This window comes from Furipterus horrens, unplaced genomic scaffold (assembly GCF_987537825.1).
Source record: "Furipterus horrens unplaced genomic scaffold, mFurHor1.1.pri manual_scaffold_1, whole genome shotgun sequence".
NCBI classification, from domain to species: Eukaryota; Metazoa; Chordata; class Mammalia; order Chiroptera; family Furipteridae; genus Furipterus; species Furipterus horrens.
Genome location: NW_028327171.1, coordinates 81,012,379 through 81,030,410, shown reverse-complemented (window position 1 = coordinate 81,030,410; position 18,032 = coordinate 81,012,379). Strand labels below are relative to the sequence as shown.

General features: G+C 37.0%; 1 protein-coding gene and 1 pseudogene across 1 annotated transcript in view; one reads left to right on the top strand and one right to left on the bottom strand.

Moving 5' to 3' along the window:
- LOC150021354 (ephrin type-A receptor 6) overlaps positions 1–3,811 on the bottom strand; it is a 917,557-nt gene extending 913,746 nt beyond the window's left edge. The window contains exon 1 of the mRNA XM_090276016.1: positions 3,117–3,811. Coding sequence (XP_090132142.1) covers positions 3,117–3,495 — 379 coding nt within the window. The 5' untranslated portion in view covers positions 3,496–3,811. The remainder of the gene's footprint in view (positions 1–3,116) is intronic.
- Positions 3,812–4,778: 967 nt separating this feature from the next.
- LOC150021353 (keratin, type I cytoskeletal 18 pseudogene) overlaps positions 4,779–18,032 on the top strand; it is a 45,789-nt pseudogene continuing 32,535 nt past the window's right edge.

Genomic DNA, 18,032 nt, shown 5'->3' with positions numbered 1-18,032 from the left:
TTATTTTTAAATAAAAATTACCATCATTTAATAAATACTGTGGTCTTAAATACAGGGTAAATTACTAGAATAAGAGAAATATGACTACAAATCATGTTTTCTCTTACTAAACAGATGAGTGATCTAGGAAGCAACTCTACTTTCTGATCAATTCAAAGAGGTTAGGTAATGGGAAGAGAGAGTCAAATTGATTTATTTTGTCTTTACAGCACGCAGCTTCACAGCCAGTTAAAAGACAAGAGAAAAGATTGCTTCCTATAGTCAAGTTACTCTTAGCACCATGTTAAGAACCATGTTAAAAATGAGGTAGTTCATTTTTTTGTCATTATCATTATTTTACCCATTCAAAGTGTGGAAAACTAGGAGGGGGGAAGAAGATCAACCCATTCATTTTAACCATATAGAATTTTATATCATTTGGTAAAAATGGATAAAAAACATTAGATTTATACTCATTAATATCTTTAATCATAAGGCAAATAACAAAAATAAAATTTTACCATTCATAAAATAACAAATTTAAAAAATAAAACATGACTTGCATTAGCTCCTAAGATGAAAAGTTACTAGGAAAATGAACACCATTTCCTTGAGATTAACTACTAATTATAATGTGTATTAGAAATCTAATTTATATTTTGCATTTATCTTTTCTATATTATATACATATTGTAATTCTGTAATATCCTATTTTCAATGTTTAAAAATTAGTAAGCTATACTTTGATTCATGTTATCTATAAAATTACAAATTAAGAAAATATGCCCAAAGTATTTATAAGAGTAATATTTTTAAGCTTGATATTTTATTAACCACTAGTGTGATCACTTCAGCATTTGAAAGTTACTGCAAGTTATAATAAAGTATAATTTCTAATCACTGTGACTTAGGCTGTAACAGCATTTTATAAGCAACTATTTATGTCTGATGAAACAATCTGAGCACACTTTATAATCTTCTTTTGAAGAACTCCTCTAAATTTTACCCAACTTAGCCTTTAGATACTATTTTTTCCAAGTGTAATCTTATGCATAGCCTAAGTGTATTAATAGAAATTCAAATTAAGAGTTTTAGTAGACTATATCTTTAATAATCCTATATGCTAGATGGGTAAACTGAGTAATGCTCATTCACTAACATTAAGTTAAAGTAATTGATAAAAACAGCCATAAATTATATATATTTGGTAAACATTTTAAATAAAATGTGTTTTAAAACTATGAAATGTAATCAAAATAAACAAAAATTACTGAAAGAGGTTAACAAGTAACTTCTACATCCTTAATTTAACATGAATATCTAAAAGGTCATATTTTAACATTTGACAGATTTTGGTAGAATGACACTTTAGTTATTTGCAGATTCAGATATGTGCTTTATTTATGTTAGTGGTTCCTGGTGTCTCACAGGTACTTAATGAATAAATACATGTTGATTGAAGGAAGCTGCTGCATGGAAAAAACTTTTAGATAATTCTAATAAACTTGACTCAAAGCATACATCTCTATTAGTAGCTCTAGATACTAACATAGAGTGCAATATAAACATCCGACTTTCCAATTATTACCAATTATTTTTCTCTCCTTAAAATATAAAAAGATTAAATAAATAATTACCTTATTTTTAACAATTTATTTTTCACACGAGTAAATTAATTACCCCTTTGATATTGAATGCCAATAGCTTTTAAAAACATTGAGGGATGTGTGTGAAGGTATATACCTCCACAGGCCATGGGAGAGTATGGCACTATAAGAGGGCACTTATGTGATACATCTTCAAAGCCATGAAGGTTGTGTATGGTTTCCACATTTACACATGCATTTATGATTGCAATCTGGCAGATTAAAAAAAACTATTTAGGAAAACATGTCAAAAATACAAATTGTATAAATGAGAACAGTTGAATGTTTATTCTGAATATTTCTAAATAAAGTAAAATGATCACATAAGTTTACGACAAAAAGAAAGCTGTGTTTTACTTGCCTATTCTCTTAACCTTCTCACACACACAAAAAAGTGTACTCTTATGGTCATGTGACCTCCATTTTTATATCTGCAAATTATCCCGAGGCTTAATATGTTAAATAGTAATTATAACTGAAGTTTTATATTTGAAGTCTTTAGAAAAGTGTGATATAACAGGTGACATATTGGTGGTCATCACATTGCCAATGAGAGAGCATCCAGCCAGATACATGCTGGAAAACTTTTATGGTTGTTTGCTGCTTAGTCTAAGAGGATTTAGATAATGCAAGTGATGTTTTTTATAGATCCTTAAACAATCATAGCAGAAACCCAATGAAACATATCTCATAGACTGTTTGAAAAGAAGAAAACTTTAAAAAATTCTAAGTGCTTTCCATTTGGCAAACCTGACTTTCACTTTCCACACACTAGTCACCTTCATTTTTAACACTTTACCTGCCGAAACAAAAAAAATTTTTACAGACACTGGACTTTAGGAATAGGATATTCACAACTTGGATATTCACACTTAAAGCTTATCTCCCTCCACCCCCTTGAGTGCACAAGAAAAGAGAAACCACAAACACAGATACCTAAACATCTGGTCTAGGAATGAGTTCAAACAAGCCTACTCTGGGTCTGGATGGGGCATGGGGGCTGGCTGCGGCGAGGCAGAGTTACCGGAGGCAAAGGCTAGTATCTGGTCACAGGGTAGAGCGGGAGCGATTTGCTTTCCTGAAGGCTTGTGAGATACCCAAACATTACCCGGCTAGGAGCGGCCGCCAGGAGCCAGAAGTCTCCATTAAGCGTGTGCCAGGAATACTGGCCTCCAGTAGAGGCAGCGCAGCGAAGAGCGGTCCGGCCGCCAGCAACGGTGGGTCCCCACTGCCGCTGAGGCTCACGTATCTCTCTAAAGACATTTAGAAGCAGTCGGGACCCCAGCTGGTGAGGTCACGGGTCTCGGGCAATGTGGACAGGGCGCTCTAGTGAGGGGACATCGTGGACAACCTCGTGGGGCGAGTCCGGAGAAGCCAATCCCGCGACTAAGTTACCTGCGGGAGGCGACCAAAGCACCGGTCCTCAGAGCACCGGTTCTCAGATCATCCGCTTCCTCCCACCCACTCCTGCTTCTCCTCCCGGTCCCTTACCTTGGTTGTTAGAGACGTGACTGCAGTCTCCTGGCCAAACTGTCAGCAGAGGCAAGAAGAAACCTAATTGCAAAAGAAATTCCCGGACTTCACAGCCCCCCATGGCTCTCCCCAGCTCTCCACTTCTCTCCCTAAAAGACAAGTGGCAGCAGCGCAGCCAGGTGTTATGCGTAGGGTAGGGGACCTGGTCCGCGTCTTCTTCCTCCTCCTCTTCCTCTTCCACCCGGCCCGCAGGGGGTGTCCCGGGGCGCCCCCCGCGCGAGGCCCCGAGGGCAGGGCACGAAGGTCCAGGCTGCCTAGATGCAGGCTCAACCGCTTCGGAGGACGCTGCCTGCAGCGCCAGGGAACTCCTGGCGGCTGTAGGCGAGCGGAATTGCATCCACCACCGTGTCCCGTTCGCGCGAGGACTGTTCGCTTGGGCCTGGGAGAGCGCGCGCGCAGGAAGGAGCTAGGGCTGTGGCTGGGGGTGGGGGGGCGCCACGCGGCGTGGACGGGGGAAGGACGACCAGGTGCGGCGGCTCGAGAGCCCCTCCGGACTAAAGTGAGCACTTGCGGAGCCAAAAGGTGGGGAGGCGCAGAAGCTGTGAGACGGCGCTGGGGCCGCGGGAACTTTCCTCCTGCCTGTGCGGGAAAATCCGAGTGAATGGCGTGGGGCCGCGAGTGGTCCGAGCTACGCACCAAACTGCGTCCTTAGCCCCTCGCTGGTGTGGCGACGGCAGTGGCTCGCACCGTTGAGATTTCTAACGCGGCTGCACCTGCGCTGCGCCTCGGCCTTGGCCGCGGCTTTCTTGGCATTTCTGAGGCCGCTCTTAGTCCCCCAAGCACTTTGCTCCCCATTTCGCGGCAGCAGCGCCGAGCGTTTTAGGCTAGTCAGCTCCCGACACCGTCTCCCCCAGACTTCTCCACATCGCCGCCGCTGGAGGGGGGAGTGCGGTGGGCAAGCTCTCCCTGTCCGGGGCGAGCTTGTGGGCGGCGGACCAGCAGAACTGCGCCTCAGCGCGGTCTGTCCAAACTTGCCCACCAGTGCGAGCGCCTCAGCTTTGTGGCCTCCTCCGCTGCTCTGAGTCCTAGGAAATCGAAGGTTGGGAGCCAGCAACTGAGGAGAGTCACATCAGGCTGGAGGTGGTCGGGTGCCTGGCATGGGGCTTCCCTGAGGTCTTCGCGTCGCCCCGCGGCCGTGACTGCGCGGTGGAGGTCACGAGCATTGTCGCCGCCGTGGGCGCTGGGATTCCGAGGGCCGGAAACGTCCGCGGCGTGGCAGCGTCGGACCGCGCGCTCCAAGCAGCCCAGGGGCTGAGCGGCGCGTGGCCGCATCCACGGCGGCGCAGAGTGCGTGGTGGACTGACCACTCTCGCGCGTGAGCCGCCCTCTCGCGGCACACACTTCCTCCCAGCGCTCGCAGGGGTCGGTCAGGAGCCGTGGCACTGGTTACTCGGTGGAGCCAGGCAGCCCTCGTGCCAGGGCCGGACAGCACGCAGGGCTAACAGGGAGTGGGGCTCGGCGTCCGTGGCCTTCACACTCTAGCCCCGCGGCTGAGTGGGGCACAGAGAGCAGGGCGGGAGTCGGGAGCCCTGCTGAGCTCCACCAAGCCCGGCGCTCTGCTGGCAGCCGTGGCTCGGATGCCCTCAGTTCGGCGCTAGAGGGGGTTAGTGGACAACAAAAATGCCTCTTCTGTACGCAGGTGGAGGCAGCTCTTCTAGCGAGGAACCTAAGGCTAAACGTAATGTGTTAAGGGTGCACGGAGGAGCCCATATTGTTAGTGTGGGGGGTTCTCTAATACTTTATTCGCTGTTATTATCATCCTCATTTTTTTTCTGGAAGGAACTTAGGCCCTCCTCAAAACTCATAAGAATTTTTTTGGGGAAAAAAAATGTATGGCAATGGAGAAAAGTGAACGGAGACGAGAAAGCAGCGGTATTACAAAGGATAGAGGATATCGTTAAAGTGGGCAGAGGACACAGGAGGGAGATGGCACAGTGGCAGGAGCTGGGAGAGTAGTAGATGAAGGAACCAAGGGTCAGTGTTCCACGCTTAGGGAATTTCTGAAAAGAAAGGGCCCCCTCCCTTCGATGTTTTTCTGCCTTGGATGTTTGTGTCACATACTGCAGCTGAAGGGGTTTCAGTTGGAGGCAAAGAGATGCAAAATATGCCCCACGTTTAATTCGTCTAATTCGGCTGCGTGGAATGTGAAATGCAAATGATTTTCAGAATGTGAGGAAGGTTTCCGATTGGTGACTGTACTTTCATTCTCATTAGGAATTCAAATGCTGCTTTGCCTCTCTAAAGGTGTCCATGCCGATTTAAATGTGTGGAAATCACTTCTGTAAAGATGAACAAGTACGCGACTTATATTATGGCACTTAAATAAGTAAAATCTGATTTTGCTGCTGCTTTTGCCACTCTTACTGATATTGGCTGACCACGTGGGCATTTGCAAACTGAATTTATAATTAACAAACAAATTACAGGGCCAAATATGATATAAATCATTGTCTAAATAATGTTCTTAGAAGTGTTTAATGATTTATTATACTGTCGTTTGATTCAAAATTACCTTTTTATGTACTGTACTGCCAAAGAACATATTTCCATGACCTATTTATAATTAAGTTTGAATTTTTAAATTTTGACCTACAGTGAATAGTTTTATAGATTTCAATAACAACTTATGACAAGAAAAATTGTGTCCAAAGAGGACACTCCTTATAAATGATAAAAATATACTATATTCTGATAACTAAAGAAGTGTATAATATTATTAACTTAGAATAATACTATTATATTAGAAATGTAAAGCATGGTAATCTATTTCTAAATTTCTGGTTTTAAAATTAACTAGACTTGCAAGGAGATATTTTTAATTAAAAAAAAATCCTAGAGTAAAAATATTTAATATCAAAATTTTAAACTCTGATATTTTGCTTGAGTATAACATTTTAGAGAATAAAATATAAAGAGAACACCAAGCAGCTTATTTTTGAATTAGGCTAGATGAGAATGGTTCTAATAGATGAACAGAAAAAAGGAAGGAAGAAAAGGAGGAAGGATGGGATAAAAGGTAAGAAGGAATGAAGGGAAGGAGGGAGGGAGAAAGGAAAGGAAAAGGGGAAGAGAGGGGAGGGGAGGGGAGGGAAGAAGGAAAAAGAGAAAAAATACATAAAAGCTAAGGTTCATTTCCAGGATTCACACTTAGTTACAAACTATTACTTATTTCATAGTAACAAAACCAGCTTGATTAAACTGGATATCTATCCTCACCTCTTAACTACAATTCACCTAAATTCACAATTTTTGTTTAAATAAGTCAGAATCAATTATGGTGTAATATATTACGTTTACCTGGTTAAATAACTGATAGTCATATTTTGGTTTGACTTTTTAAGAAAAAAAATTACATTTTTTTCACTATTAAACACACTTTGTATGTTTAGTTACTGTATTGCATTATCTAGAAGATCATGTCCTCAGGTAAAAACTCAAAGAAGATGAAATGAAATATAATTATTTGACTATAAGGAGATACCATGGGTTTAACATGATTATCAATTTCAAAAGATGATTGTAAGAAAAATTACCATAACCATTTGATTATTTGTGTTAAATGTTATATACATATAATATATATTTACATACACACATATACACAATGTGCATATCTGTATTCATTATAAAATATTTGTTGAGCTCTTTTTATATGCTCAATTATCTTTATTCAGAGAAGAGTTAATGAATATATGAGTAAAATAATTTGTTTTTGAAAGCTAACTTTTTATTTTAAATATCATCATGGTTATCTTATGTGAGCTAAAAGCAATTGCACATAACTGAAATGTACTTCCTTTTTGACTTCTAACAGTGTTGATTTATTTGCTGACATGTGACAACTTCAAAATTATAAGCCACTCAATGAACCAGATGCAATATTCATGTGGATTTATCTGCACTTGTCTGTTTAAATCATATCCATATTCAGAAAAGCATTCATGTCTCATTTTTCAATGCTATATTGTTCACTGTTCTTTTGTATTCTCTCAGATCACTGATCTGGATTCAGGTAAGAATAATTACATTTTTGTTAAGTAGAATATATGACACTAAAAATTAGTCTAAGCTTTCACTTGTAGTAGAAATAATGGTATTCACAAATACTATTTGCTTTTTAATATGATGAAGGAGGAGAGACTTAACATGCAGTTAACTCCTTTGAGAAGAAAAGGATTATAATGTTTAATACTCAGCATGTTTCAATGCTTGAGAAATTCTTAAGTATTTTATTCTAATACAAGAGTAAGTGATTGCATTTATATTTGTAATTTTCATTGTCTAAGGTAAAGGTAGAAGCAACATAAATAAAAAGAATGTTAATCCTCAAGTGTGTCAAAGCATCAGTCTTAAAATATTAGTTTAATAGTTTGGACACAATTGTCTATAAGTCTTTTTCTGTTAACATTAAATTTCGAGATGTGCTGCAAACATTATTATTGTTACCATGTCATTAACTTTAAAGTATAAATTAATTATAATTTATGTTTTAGCATGTGGACAGCTAAAATTTTAAAAAGCCACAAAGATAAATATAGCTAATTTGAGGCCCTTTGCTCTAAGATAATATAGAATCAGGAGAAAAACACACACGTTAGAATTTTTTATTTGATATTAGAATTTTAATATTTTTGTGAAAGAAGAAATTCAAAACAGTGCTGGGTATTTTACTGTATTCTTAGCACATCAAATCTTAAAAACCTCACAGAAAAAAAATCAATTTGAAACTACATAAAATAAATGATGGTTTGTCCTGCTATGATACTGCATTTTGTCTTGTGTTGTATGCTATTTTATGGTAAAAGAAAAATATATATAAATATCATATACATACCATTTATATAAATAATATATATGAATGTGTGTTTCTAATTAAGTGAAAACAATTTTTCTAGTACTTTTCTAATTAACCATTTATCAAGTGAAATTTCCATGTGCATTTGTGCTGAGCATTGTGGGCAAAGTACAAAGATTATTATATTTAGTTTCTAACCATCAGAAGTTTATATTATATTGAAGGGCACAGATATATGAATTGTTCAAATATAAATAATTCTATAATATCCCCTAATAAAGTTCCAAATTATTATAGTTATACAAGAGGAAAGGAATCACATCACACTCTTTTCCTTTTAGACTTTGGTATGTATAGTTACTACTTTTGCTTAAGTTAAACTTAGTTTGGATTTATTCATCCTCTGAAAAATAGTGCATGAGATTTTGCTTACATCAAATACATACTAAAGGTTATGCACAAAAGGCAAATAATACAACTAGAATAAACTAACTTGGATTTTTAAATGAAATTTCCTTAATAGTCTGTATGGCATCAGTTATCTACAGAAAGCAATTTTACCTAAATTAGATAGAGAATTTTTAAAATGAGGTATTTAAATTTATTTCATTTTTATTAGTAACATATTACTTAGTTTATCTTTCATGCCCCGTAATGACCAGCTCTGTCAAAACAATTTTCATTCAATTATAATAAATATCACTAAAGTGTATATTCTAAAATTCCGACAGTAGACAAATAATGATGGGGGCAAAACTACCTTTAAAAAGCTCTTTATATATTAAACTATGCATGATTATTTCCATCATAACAAATAAGATAACACTATAACAGGACTACTATTATTCATGTCTATTCAAGTAGCAAATTAGCCTGTCAAAATAGACTTCATATTTTGTCCTGTTAAATATTATACCTGCATCCAGACACCTTATGCCCTGCTTTAGGAAATGGCAAAGATGGGATTTTCAATAAAAATACTATTTCAAATAGTTAAAAGTATATTGTTAATGATATTCATATTAATTACTGTTGTCAACTAAATGTTTCAATTATTTGATATAAATAATGCAAAATATGTTTTCTACTAGAATCCAGTTAGAGATAGATTAAAGAGTCAGAGGAATAAAAGTGATTCCTTAATGCATCTATTAAATTGGATTTTGTGGGTAAAGTTTTTATAAAAATGTATTTTAATATATCAGTTTAGTGTGAAATCAAGAACTATGTCTGCACTTTATAAGTTCTGTACCTTTATATATATTAAACATGATAAAAAATGAACAATCTTTCATGGCATCTCATATTTCCAAGTGACCTATAACAACCCAATAAAAACTTAATATGGCATTTACCTCTTATGTTAGGGGTTCTTATCATTTTAATCAAAGTGTGTTTCTTAATGATGGCTGTTAAAATTTTTTTCATGGGAACTTCTGGCTAAGATCAAGGTATAGGTAGACACACTTCATCTCTCTCCACAACGACAAAGGAATACAACTACTTCAAAACTGGAGACAACCAAAAGTTCCAGAAAATTGAGCTGCATGGATGTCCAACAAACAAAGATATAAAGAAGAAATATTCATCCAGGGAGGGAGGAGGGGCAAAACCAGAGAGGAAAGGATGAGGTGTGGAGGCAGCGATGGTGGTGATAGTGGATATGGCCAACCAGCGGAAAGTGCAGTTGCACATTTAAAAAAGTAGGGAGGGACACCTGAGGAGCACTCCAGCACCAGACCAGACCACGCAGCCCATGGTTTCAGTGCCAGGGAAAATAGTCTCATTGCATCTAACTGTGAAAACCAGTGGGAGCTGTGGCGGAGGAATAAACTGCTGGTCTCACAGCAGAGTCTGTTCGTTTAGAGGCTCCCATAGTCCTAGGACATCTTCAGACCCACCCACTCTGGGAACGATGGCCAGGGAAACAGCTAGAGGGGCACTAGTCCTTTACAGGAAGTGGGAAAAGTGCCTGGAAAAGGGGCAACTGCTGAAAAGCAACATTGTTTCCTCTCAGACCCCTCCCCCACATACAGCATCACAACATGGTGAAATAGGTTGCCCCATACTGACAAATACCTAAAACTCTGCCCCTTAAAATGTAACAGGTGCCACAGCTCTACCTAAGACACAGAGGCAAACACAGGAGCCTGTCAAGATGAGGAGACAGAGAAGTATAACCCAGAAGAGGGAACAGATCAAGGTTTCAGTGGGAGAACTAAGAGACGAGAAGATAGCCAACCTAACAGACAAGGAGAAGCCACCTAACAGACACAAAGTTCAAAACATTAGTGATAAAAATGATCACAGGTTTGACAGATATGCTTGAGTACAGCAAACGCAGAAGGGAATAAGTGAAGGCTATGCTAAGTGAAACAAAGAAAATGTACACGAAACCAATGGTGAAGGGAAGGAAACCAGGGTTTAAATCAATGATTTGGAACATAAGGAAGAAAAAAAATAGTCAACCAATACAGAATGAGAAAACAAGAATTGAAAAAAATGAGAAGAGACTTAGGAACCTCTGGGACAACTTTAAATGTGTTAACATCCAAATCATAGGGGTGCCAGAAGCAGAAAAGGCAGAGCAAGAAATTGAAAACTTATGTGAAAAAATATTGAAGGAAAACTTCCCTAACTTGGCAAAGGAAATAGACATACAAGTCCAGGAAGCACAGAGAGTCTCAAACAAGCTATACCTAAAGAGGACCATGCCAAGCACATCATAATTAAAATACTAAAGGTTAAAGATAAAGAGAGAATCTTAAAAGCAGCAAAAGAAAAGCAGAGAGTTACCTCCAAATGGGGTGCCTATAAGGCTATCAGCTGATTTCTCAAAGGAAACTTTAAAGCAAGAAGGAACTGGCAAGACGTATTCAAAGTAATGAAAAGCAAGGACTTACAACCAAGATTATCCAGCAAAGCTATCATTTAGAACGGAAGGGCAGATAAAGTGCTTCCCAGACAAGGTAAAGCTAAAGGAAGTCATCATCACCAAGCCCTTCTTATATAAAATGTAAAAGAGAATTATTTAAGAAAAAGAGCATCAAAACTGTGAACATGAAAATGACAACAAAGTCACAACTACCAACAACAGAACCTAAAATAAAAACTAAGCAAACTAGAATAAGAACAGAATCATAGGTATGGGGATCATTTGGAGGGTTATCTGCTGGGAGCAGGAAGGGAGAGAAATGGGGAAATAGTGAAGGAATTAAAAAAACATGATAGGTACAAAATAGACAGAAGGAAGTTAAGAATAATATCAGAAAGGGTGAAGCCAAAGAACTTACATGCATGACCCATAGACATGATCTAAGGGGGTTACTGGGTGGAAGGGATCAAAAGGAAAAGAATGGGACAACTGTAACAGCATAATCAATAAAATATACTTAAATTTTTTTTCATGGAACATATATATTTCTGAGTATCATCTCATAATTATTCGGTGATTTAAAATTCTATATAACTCAGTTACACCAATTATTTAAAAATTAACATATGGCTCTTCATATTCTTGGCTTTGATTCACATATCCAATCTTCCCCAGGACCTTGCAATGTCTTTGAAGAGCAGAAAATGTTTCATTTACATCTCTATGAAAATATGTGCTAAATAATTGTGTTTACTTACAATTATTTATATTTATAAAGTATTGTATATATTTATAAATAAATATGAATTTATTATTTATAAATATATAAAATATATTATTTAAATACACAACAAATTATATTATTAATGAATTATAAATATAATTGTATATTTATACATATACTTATCTTTTTGGTAAAATTTACCATATTTATTAAATTTTTATAACTGATAATTTATATACATATTTAAACTATAAAAAAATACCTAGTGATTTCTGTTTATTGGAAATTGATAAACACTCAATTCATTATAACTATAATTTTAATATGTGAATAGTATATATTAACACATACGTTGTGCCTATTCTTAGTTATTAGGAAAATCTTTTTTTTACTGCTTAGGGAACTGAATCCCACTATAGACCCCTTCCATGTTAGACTCCTCTAGTATTTCAGTGATAAGTTCTACTTATGATCCATATTATTAGAAGTATACTTACATTCATATTATTGGAAATTGTATTGTAATATCTTTGATACTTTTGTAGGTCAAAATAAAATGTTCTAAACTACTGAAAAATGAAACAAATACTAGGTTGACTTAGATTAATATTAATATAGTCAGCTAATATCCTTGATTTATTTGCTCCTGACTTATTTTGCATCAAGGATTGAAATATGTAAGAAATGTGAAATTTTTGTATATACAAATTTCATGCTTGTTTTTGAGTATTTTTATCCAATGAAAAAAATCCTTGTTCATTGAGAGTATGTACAACTTTCAAGTAAAATATTAAGGTGATTTATCTAAAATGCTATATGTTAATGCTAATAGAACTAATGTCTAATAGAACATACTGCAATTTTAGATATGTTCTATATCTGTTCTGTCCAATACTGTAACCACTAGTCACATCCACATATAGTTTTTGTGTATTTGAATGCATCTAGTGTAACGAAGGAACTGAACTTTTACTTTCTGTTAATTTTAATAAATTAAAAATGTAAAAGCCATATGTGGCAGTGGCTACCACAATGGATAGTACTATATTTTATATATGTATATATAGTTTTATTTTCAATACTTCCATATTGATAATTGGGGAAAATAAGAAAAGGTTTTGAAAATCATGTAAACATCCAGCACACACAGTACAACTTTCTACATAAACAGCTATACTCACTATAGAAATTCTATCACACACAGTAATGTTTATCATGAACAAAAATTAAACTCACTGTGAACAATAATTCTGCTACTGCATGTGTTACACTGTCATCAAACCCAGTCTTATATGATGTGCCTTTTGCATATTACATTGAGTTGGTTAGAAAACATTGAGTGTAGTCACTGACAGAAACTCATAATATTAAAAATTATTTCAGTTGTGAATAAATAGCATTACTTGCCTAATATGCCTGATCTTTGATGCTACAATTTAAAAAATGGTTTGGGAGCTGCCATTAACCTTGCTATGCCCACTATGTGTGTTACACTACCTTGGGTTCCACAAAATTATTGACCTGAGGGACTCAACTAACAGTAGTGAGGATTCCATAACAAATTCATATCCAAAGATTTGTTAAAGAAACAGAAGATTCTTTCATGTAGATGCTAGTGTTTGTCTTTGTTGCTCTTTTTTTTTTCTTTTTCTTTTTGACTTTTCAAAATTGCTATCAGGGACCCATTTTCATGATAGTAGATTTTTTAAATATAAGGGCTCACAGGAAAACTGGAGAATCTGTTCACCACTGTTTCATTTATTTAAATTCTAAAGTTTGTCACGTCATGGTTTTCTTCTATAGCTTTATTGTCATAAAAACCAGAGCAGGAAAAAAGAAAGAAAAAAGTAAATCCAAAGAAAATGTCGTCATCTCTTAAACAAATCTTGAAATATGACAAAGTAAAAAGTATTAATTTTTTAAAAAATATGTTTTATTGATTATGCTGTTACAGTTGTCCCAATTTCCCTTCCCTCTGCCCCTCTCCACCCGGTGGCCACCCTCCCTCCAGCTGTCTCCCCGTTTTAGTCCATGTCCATTGGTTGTGCATATAGTTCTTCTCAAACTCATCCTGTCTACTCCACTCCCTTCTACTATGCTTCTTAATTCCTGTACCATCTCCCTCCCTATACCTCTCCCCACTCCCTGCTGACCTCCCCCCAATATGTTCCCCATACCTATAGTTCTTTTTCCACTCTCGTTGCCTATTCAGTTTGCTTTTGATTCAATTCCCTAGCTTCTGTTGTTGGTTCTTGTGATGCAGTTTTCATTTTAATGTTCATAGTTTTGATCCTCCTTCTTCTAAACCAGCCCCTTTAACATCTCATATAATAGTAGTTTGGATCTAATGAACTCCTTCAGTTTTACTTTGTCCTGGAAGCACTTTCTCTGCCCTTCTATTCTGAATGACAGTTTCGCTGGATAGAGTATTCGTGGCTATAGGTTTTTGATTTTCATTACTTTGAATATTTCTTGCCAGTCCCTTCTTGCCTGCAGGGTCTCCTTTGAGAAGTCAGCTGATAGTCTAATTGGGACCCCTTTGTACATGATTCTTTTCTTCTCTCTTGCTGCTTTTAAGATTCTCTCTTTATCTTTAATTTTTGACAATTTGATTATAATGTGTCTTAGAGTGGTTCTCCCTGGGTCCAGTTTTTCAGGAACTGTGTGCTTCCTGGACCTGTAAGTCTGTTTTCTTCCCCAAGTTTGGGAAGTTCTGCTTCATTATTTTTTCACATAATTTTTCAATTTCTTAGTTCTTCTTCTTCACCCTCTGGCAATCCTATTATTCGAATGTTCATTCTCTTATAGCTGTCCTAGAGGTTTCTGATCCTCTCCTCACTTTCCTTACTTTTTGTTTCCTCTTTCTGCACTGGTTGACTGTTTGTTCCTTCCCTATGTTCCGGTTTGTTGATTTGATCTCTGGATTTTATTTCCTCACCACTTGTCTTATATGTGTTTTCATTCGTTTCAGTATGAATAGCTTTCATTCCTTCCCTGTCTTGTTCCAAATCTTTTGTTAATTCTGTAAGCCACCTTATAACTATAGCTCTGAACTGAGCCTCAGAAAGGTTTTCTATTTGTTCATCTGTCAGGTATCGAATCTGCTGCCTGGTGAGCTGCGTCACCGGGGTTTTAATCGTTGTCTGCTTCATTTTTACAGACTTGTGTTTAGCTTTGCCTCCTGGGAAGACTATAGGGGGTGGAACCCCATGCACTCGTCACTATCCGGTGACTGGCAGCAGTGATCGGGGAACTTTTTCACCACACTGTGGTGCTTTGTGTGGGGGCAGGGGTCCAAGATGGATTCCTGCCGTTACTCTTCGCTGAGAGACCGGGATCTGTCCCTTCACCCTCTGGGCCTCACCGTCCGAGGCAATTGGGGAGCAGGGGCTGCCCTTCCCAGCCTTGGAATCGTGAGCTGCGGGGTCTCAACTGCAGCCAGGATTGTTCCCCTGGTGCTTCTCGCAGTCCCGCCGCTATGCCTACTGCAACCACAGACAGGACCACATTTTCTCACCCCTCCTACTTGTCCAGATGAGTACTGATGGTTTATAACTTCATATGTTGGGCTACCATGTAGTTTTATTTTCTGGAATTTCTGGTTATCTTTTGTTTTGAGGTAGTTGTACTCCTTTTCAGTTGTAGAGGGAGACCGAGCGTGTCAGTCTAAGCCTCCATCTTGGCAGAAGGTTATTCTGTAGGTTTTATATTTTTCAAACTTCAGACCTGAAAGAGGGGAGATGGCCCAGAGTGTCAAAAAGCATTAATTTTTATATTACCTAGCAAACAGTTACATAGCATTTACTATGTGCCAGACACTCCTCCTAGTACAAATATTAATTTCAGATAATAATTACAAGTCCTAAATACAAATAGGAATTCAAGTAATCCTCAACACTCTGAAGTAGTTGCAATTACAATCTAATTTTGTAGATTAAAAAGCTGAAGCACAGAACTTGCCCACAGTAACCCAGCCAGAACCCATGCAGTCTGGACCCCAAGCTGTGCCATTAGTTGCTATGCTTCCTTTCTTATAATCACTGAAAGTTGACCCCTATACAGACAAGCATGCACATACACAGTTTGTATATATCTGTGGTCCTAGGTAAAATTTATCTAATTCTATGAAATCTTTTAATTTTTAAAATTTTTATTATATTTGTTCCATTATCATTTAGTCCCCTTATACACTCCTCTCCCTGCAGTCACCACACTGTTGTCCATGTCTGTGAGTCCTTTTTCCTTTTTTCTCAATTCCACTACCCCCTAACCTCCCCCTCCTCCTTAGCTGTCATCCTGCTATGAGTCTTTTTCTTTTATTTATTGATTGATTTTAGAGAAGAGAAGGGAGAAGAGAGAAACATTGATTTGCTGTTCCACTTATTTAAAAAACATTTTAATAGTTAATCTTTATTGCATTTTTTCCAATACCAGTTATCCCCCCTCCCTCCTTGCCCCCCCCACCACACTGTTGTCCATGTTCCACTTATAGTATATGCATTCATTGGTTGTTTCTCCTGACCCTGAGATTGAATCCACAACTTCAGTGTATCAGGACAACACTCTGACAAACTGTGCTATCCAGCCAGGGCCAGTCATGGAATATTTTTTATGAATCTTATTTCCAACTGTGACTCAGTTTCCAAATGACCTCATGCTTTTTCTCATGGCCCACCATCCACACATTTGTCACTCTTGCAGGATACTTTTTCACTTTTTTCTTAAAATCCTTCTCTTGAATGGCATCTACCTTCTAATGCTACTAACTCATATGTATTCAGCTATTACGTTTTGCATTGCATGTGGAAGGAGATTAAAGTGATGAGCAAACCAGACAAAAGCATGCTCAAATAGAATTTACATTTCTACAGTTAATATGTATTAAATGCTTATCTTGTGTTTCACACTGGTTCTAAATGCATTTTACAAGCTAGGCCATTTCATATTCACAGCCGTATGAGGTAGTTACTCTTTTGTATCCATTTTGACATATAATGAAACCAAAACATGTAGGTTCTGTGCTACTAAGGGGCAGGGCAATGATTCTTATATTTTAAAAAGTGCTATGTCTGCTCTTTATAATGCAGGCAAGTTTATAGCCAGAGAGAAGAAAAAGGAGTTTAGGGAGTTAATTCTTGAGTGAGGTAACAGTGGTTTTTCTTAGAGTGGTGATAGAGAGGAAGAAGTGGGTGTATTTTTCCATACATTTTGAAAGTAGAAAGTATAGGACTTCCTAATAAATTGGATATTGTTAGCAACTAGAAGTGGCTCAAGTGTCTAAATATACAGATAAAAAGTTTACATTTTTTATTAAAACAGCTATTCAATCATAAATTGAGCTATTGAAGAACACTTGTTTACAGCTTCTGAACTGTACATTTTCAGAAGAGGAAATCATTTTTTGCATTCTACATTTATACCTAGATTCTGCCCCCATTCTTCTGCAAGAAGATCATCTCAAATTATTGTGAATATTAAATTAAGAATGCATTGTTTATTATCCTATATTCTTAAACTATACACAGAGATATAATAAAGTTTAAGAATTAGAGTATAGACTTACTTTTATAAAATTTAGAAAAGTTAAATTGAACCTTACATAAATTAGTCATATGTCATTTAAGATTTATCAGAACATTCACTATCTATAGTATTATGTTTGTTGTGGTGTAGCATAAACTCTCTTATTGAAATAATTATTGTTCCCAAGACCAGATATGAGTTTGTCATGTATTTATCAATTAAACAGACTAAATAATCTACATTCATTGTATTTAAGACAGTGCCAAAATTGAGGTACTCAAGCCTTTTGAAAATTTTCCCAGATCTTCAGCCAGAAAAAATAGAAGGATTATGTGAAATGCTAAAATTCTGTGTGTGAATGTAAAGACTTTTTCACAAATATATTATTTGTGACTAAGAATATTTTTAACAAAGAAAAGCTCAAGGATGAAGTACTTATGAGTATTTTACCCTTCCTCCAATTATGAAAATGGTAACATATTTTTGCCAAAAATCTAAAGGACATTTGAGTCAACTGATATGTTTTATTACCAATTTAGAACATTTTTTAAGTCCCTCATTAAAGTTTTTTTTAAAATAATTTATTTGTTTGTTTGTTTATTTATTTTTAGAGAGAGGGGAAAGGAGAAAGAGAGGGAGAGAAACATCACTGTGTGGTTGCCTCTCACTCACGCCCCCAACTGGGGACCTGACGTGCAACCTAGTCATGTGCCCTGACTGGGAATCGAACCAGCGACACTTGGCTCACAGGCCGATACTCAGTCCACTGAGCCACAGCAGCCAGGGCCCCCTCATTAAAGTTTTAAAAGTAGCATAACAATATTGGAATATGTAAATATTGAAATAAAATAATACCCTTTTATTGTAGGCTAACATAATTACTATTATTGTTTTAGTATATTTAATGTCAGGTGTCTTAACCTTTCCTCCTCCCAAATATATACTCTGACATGGTTG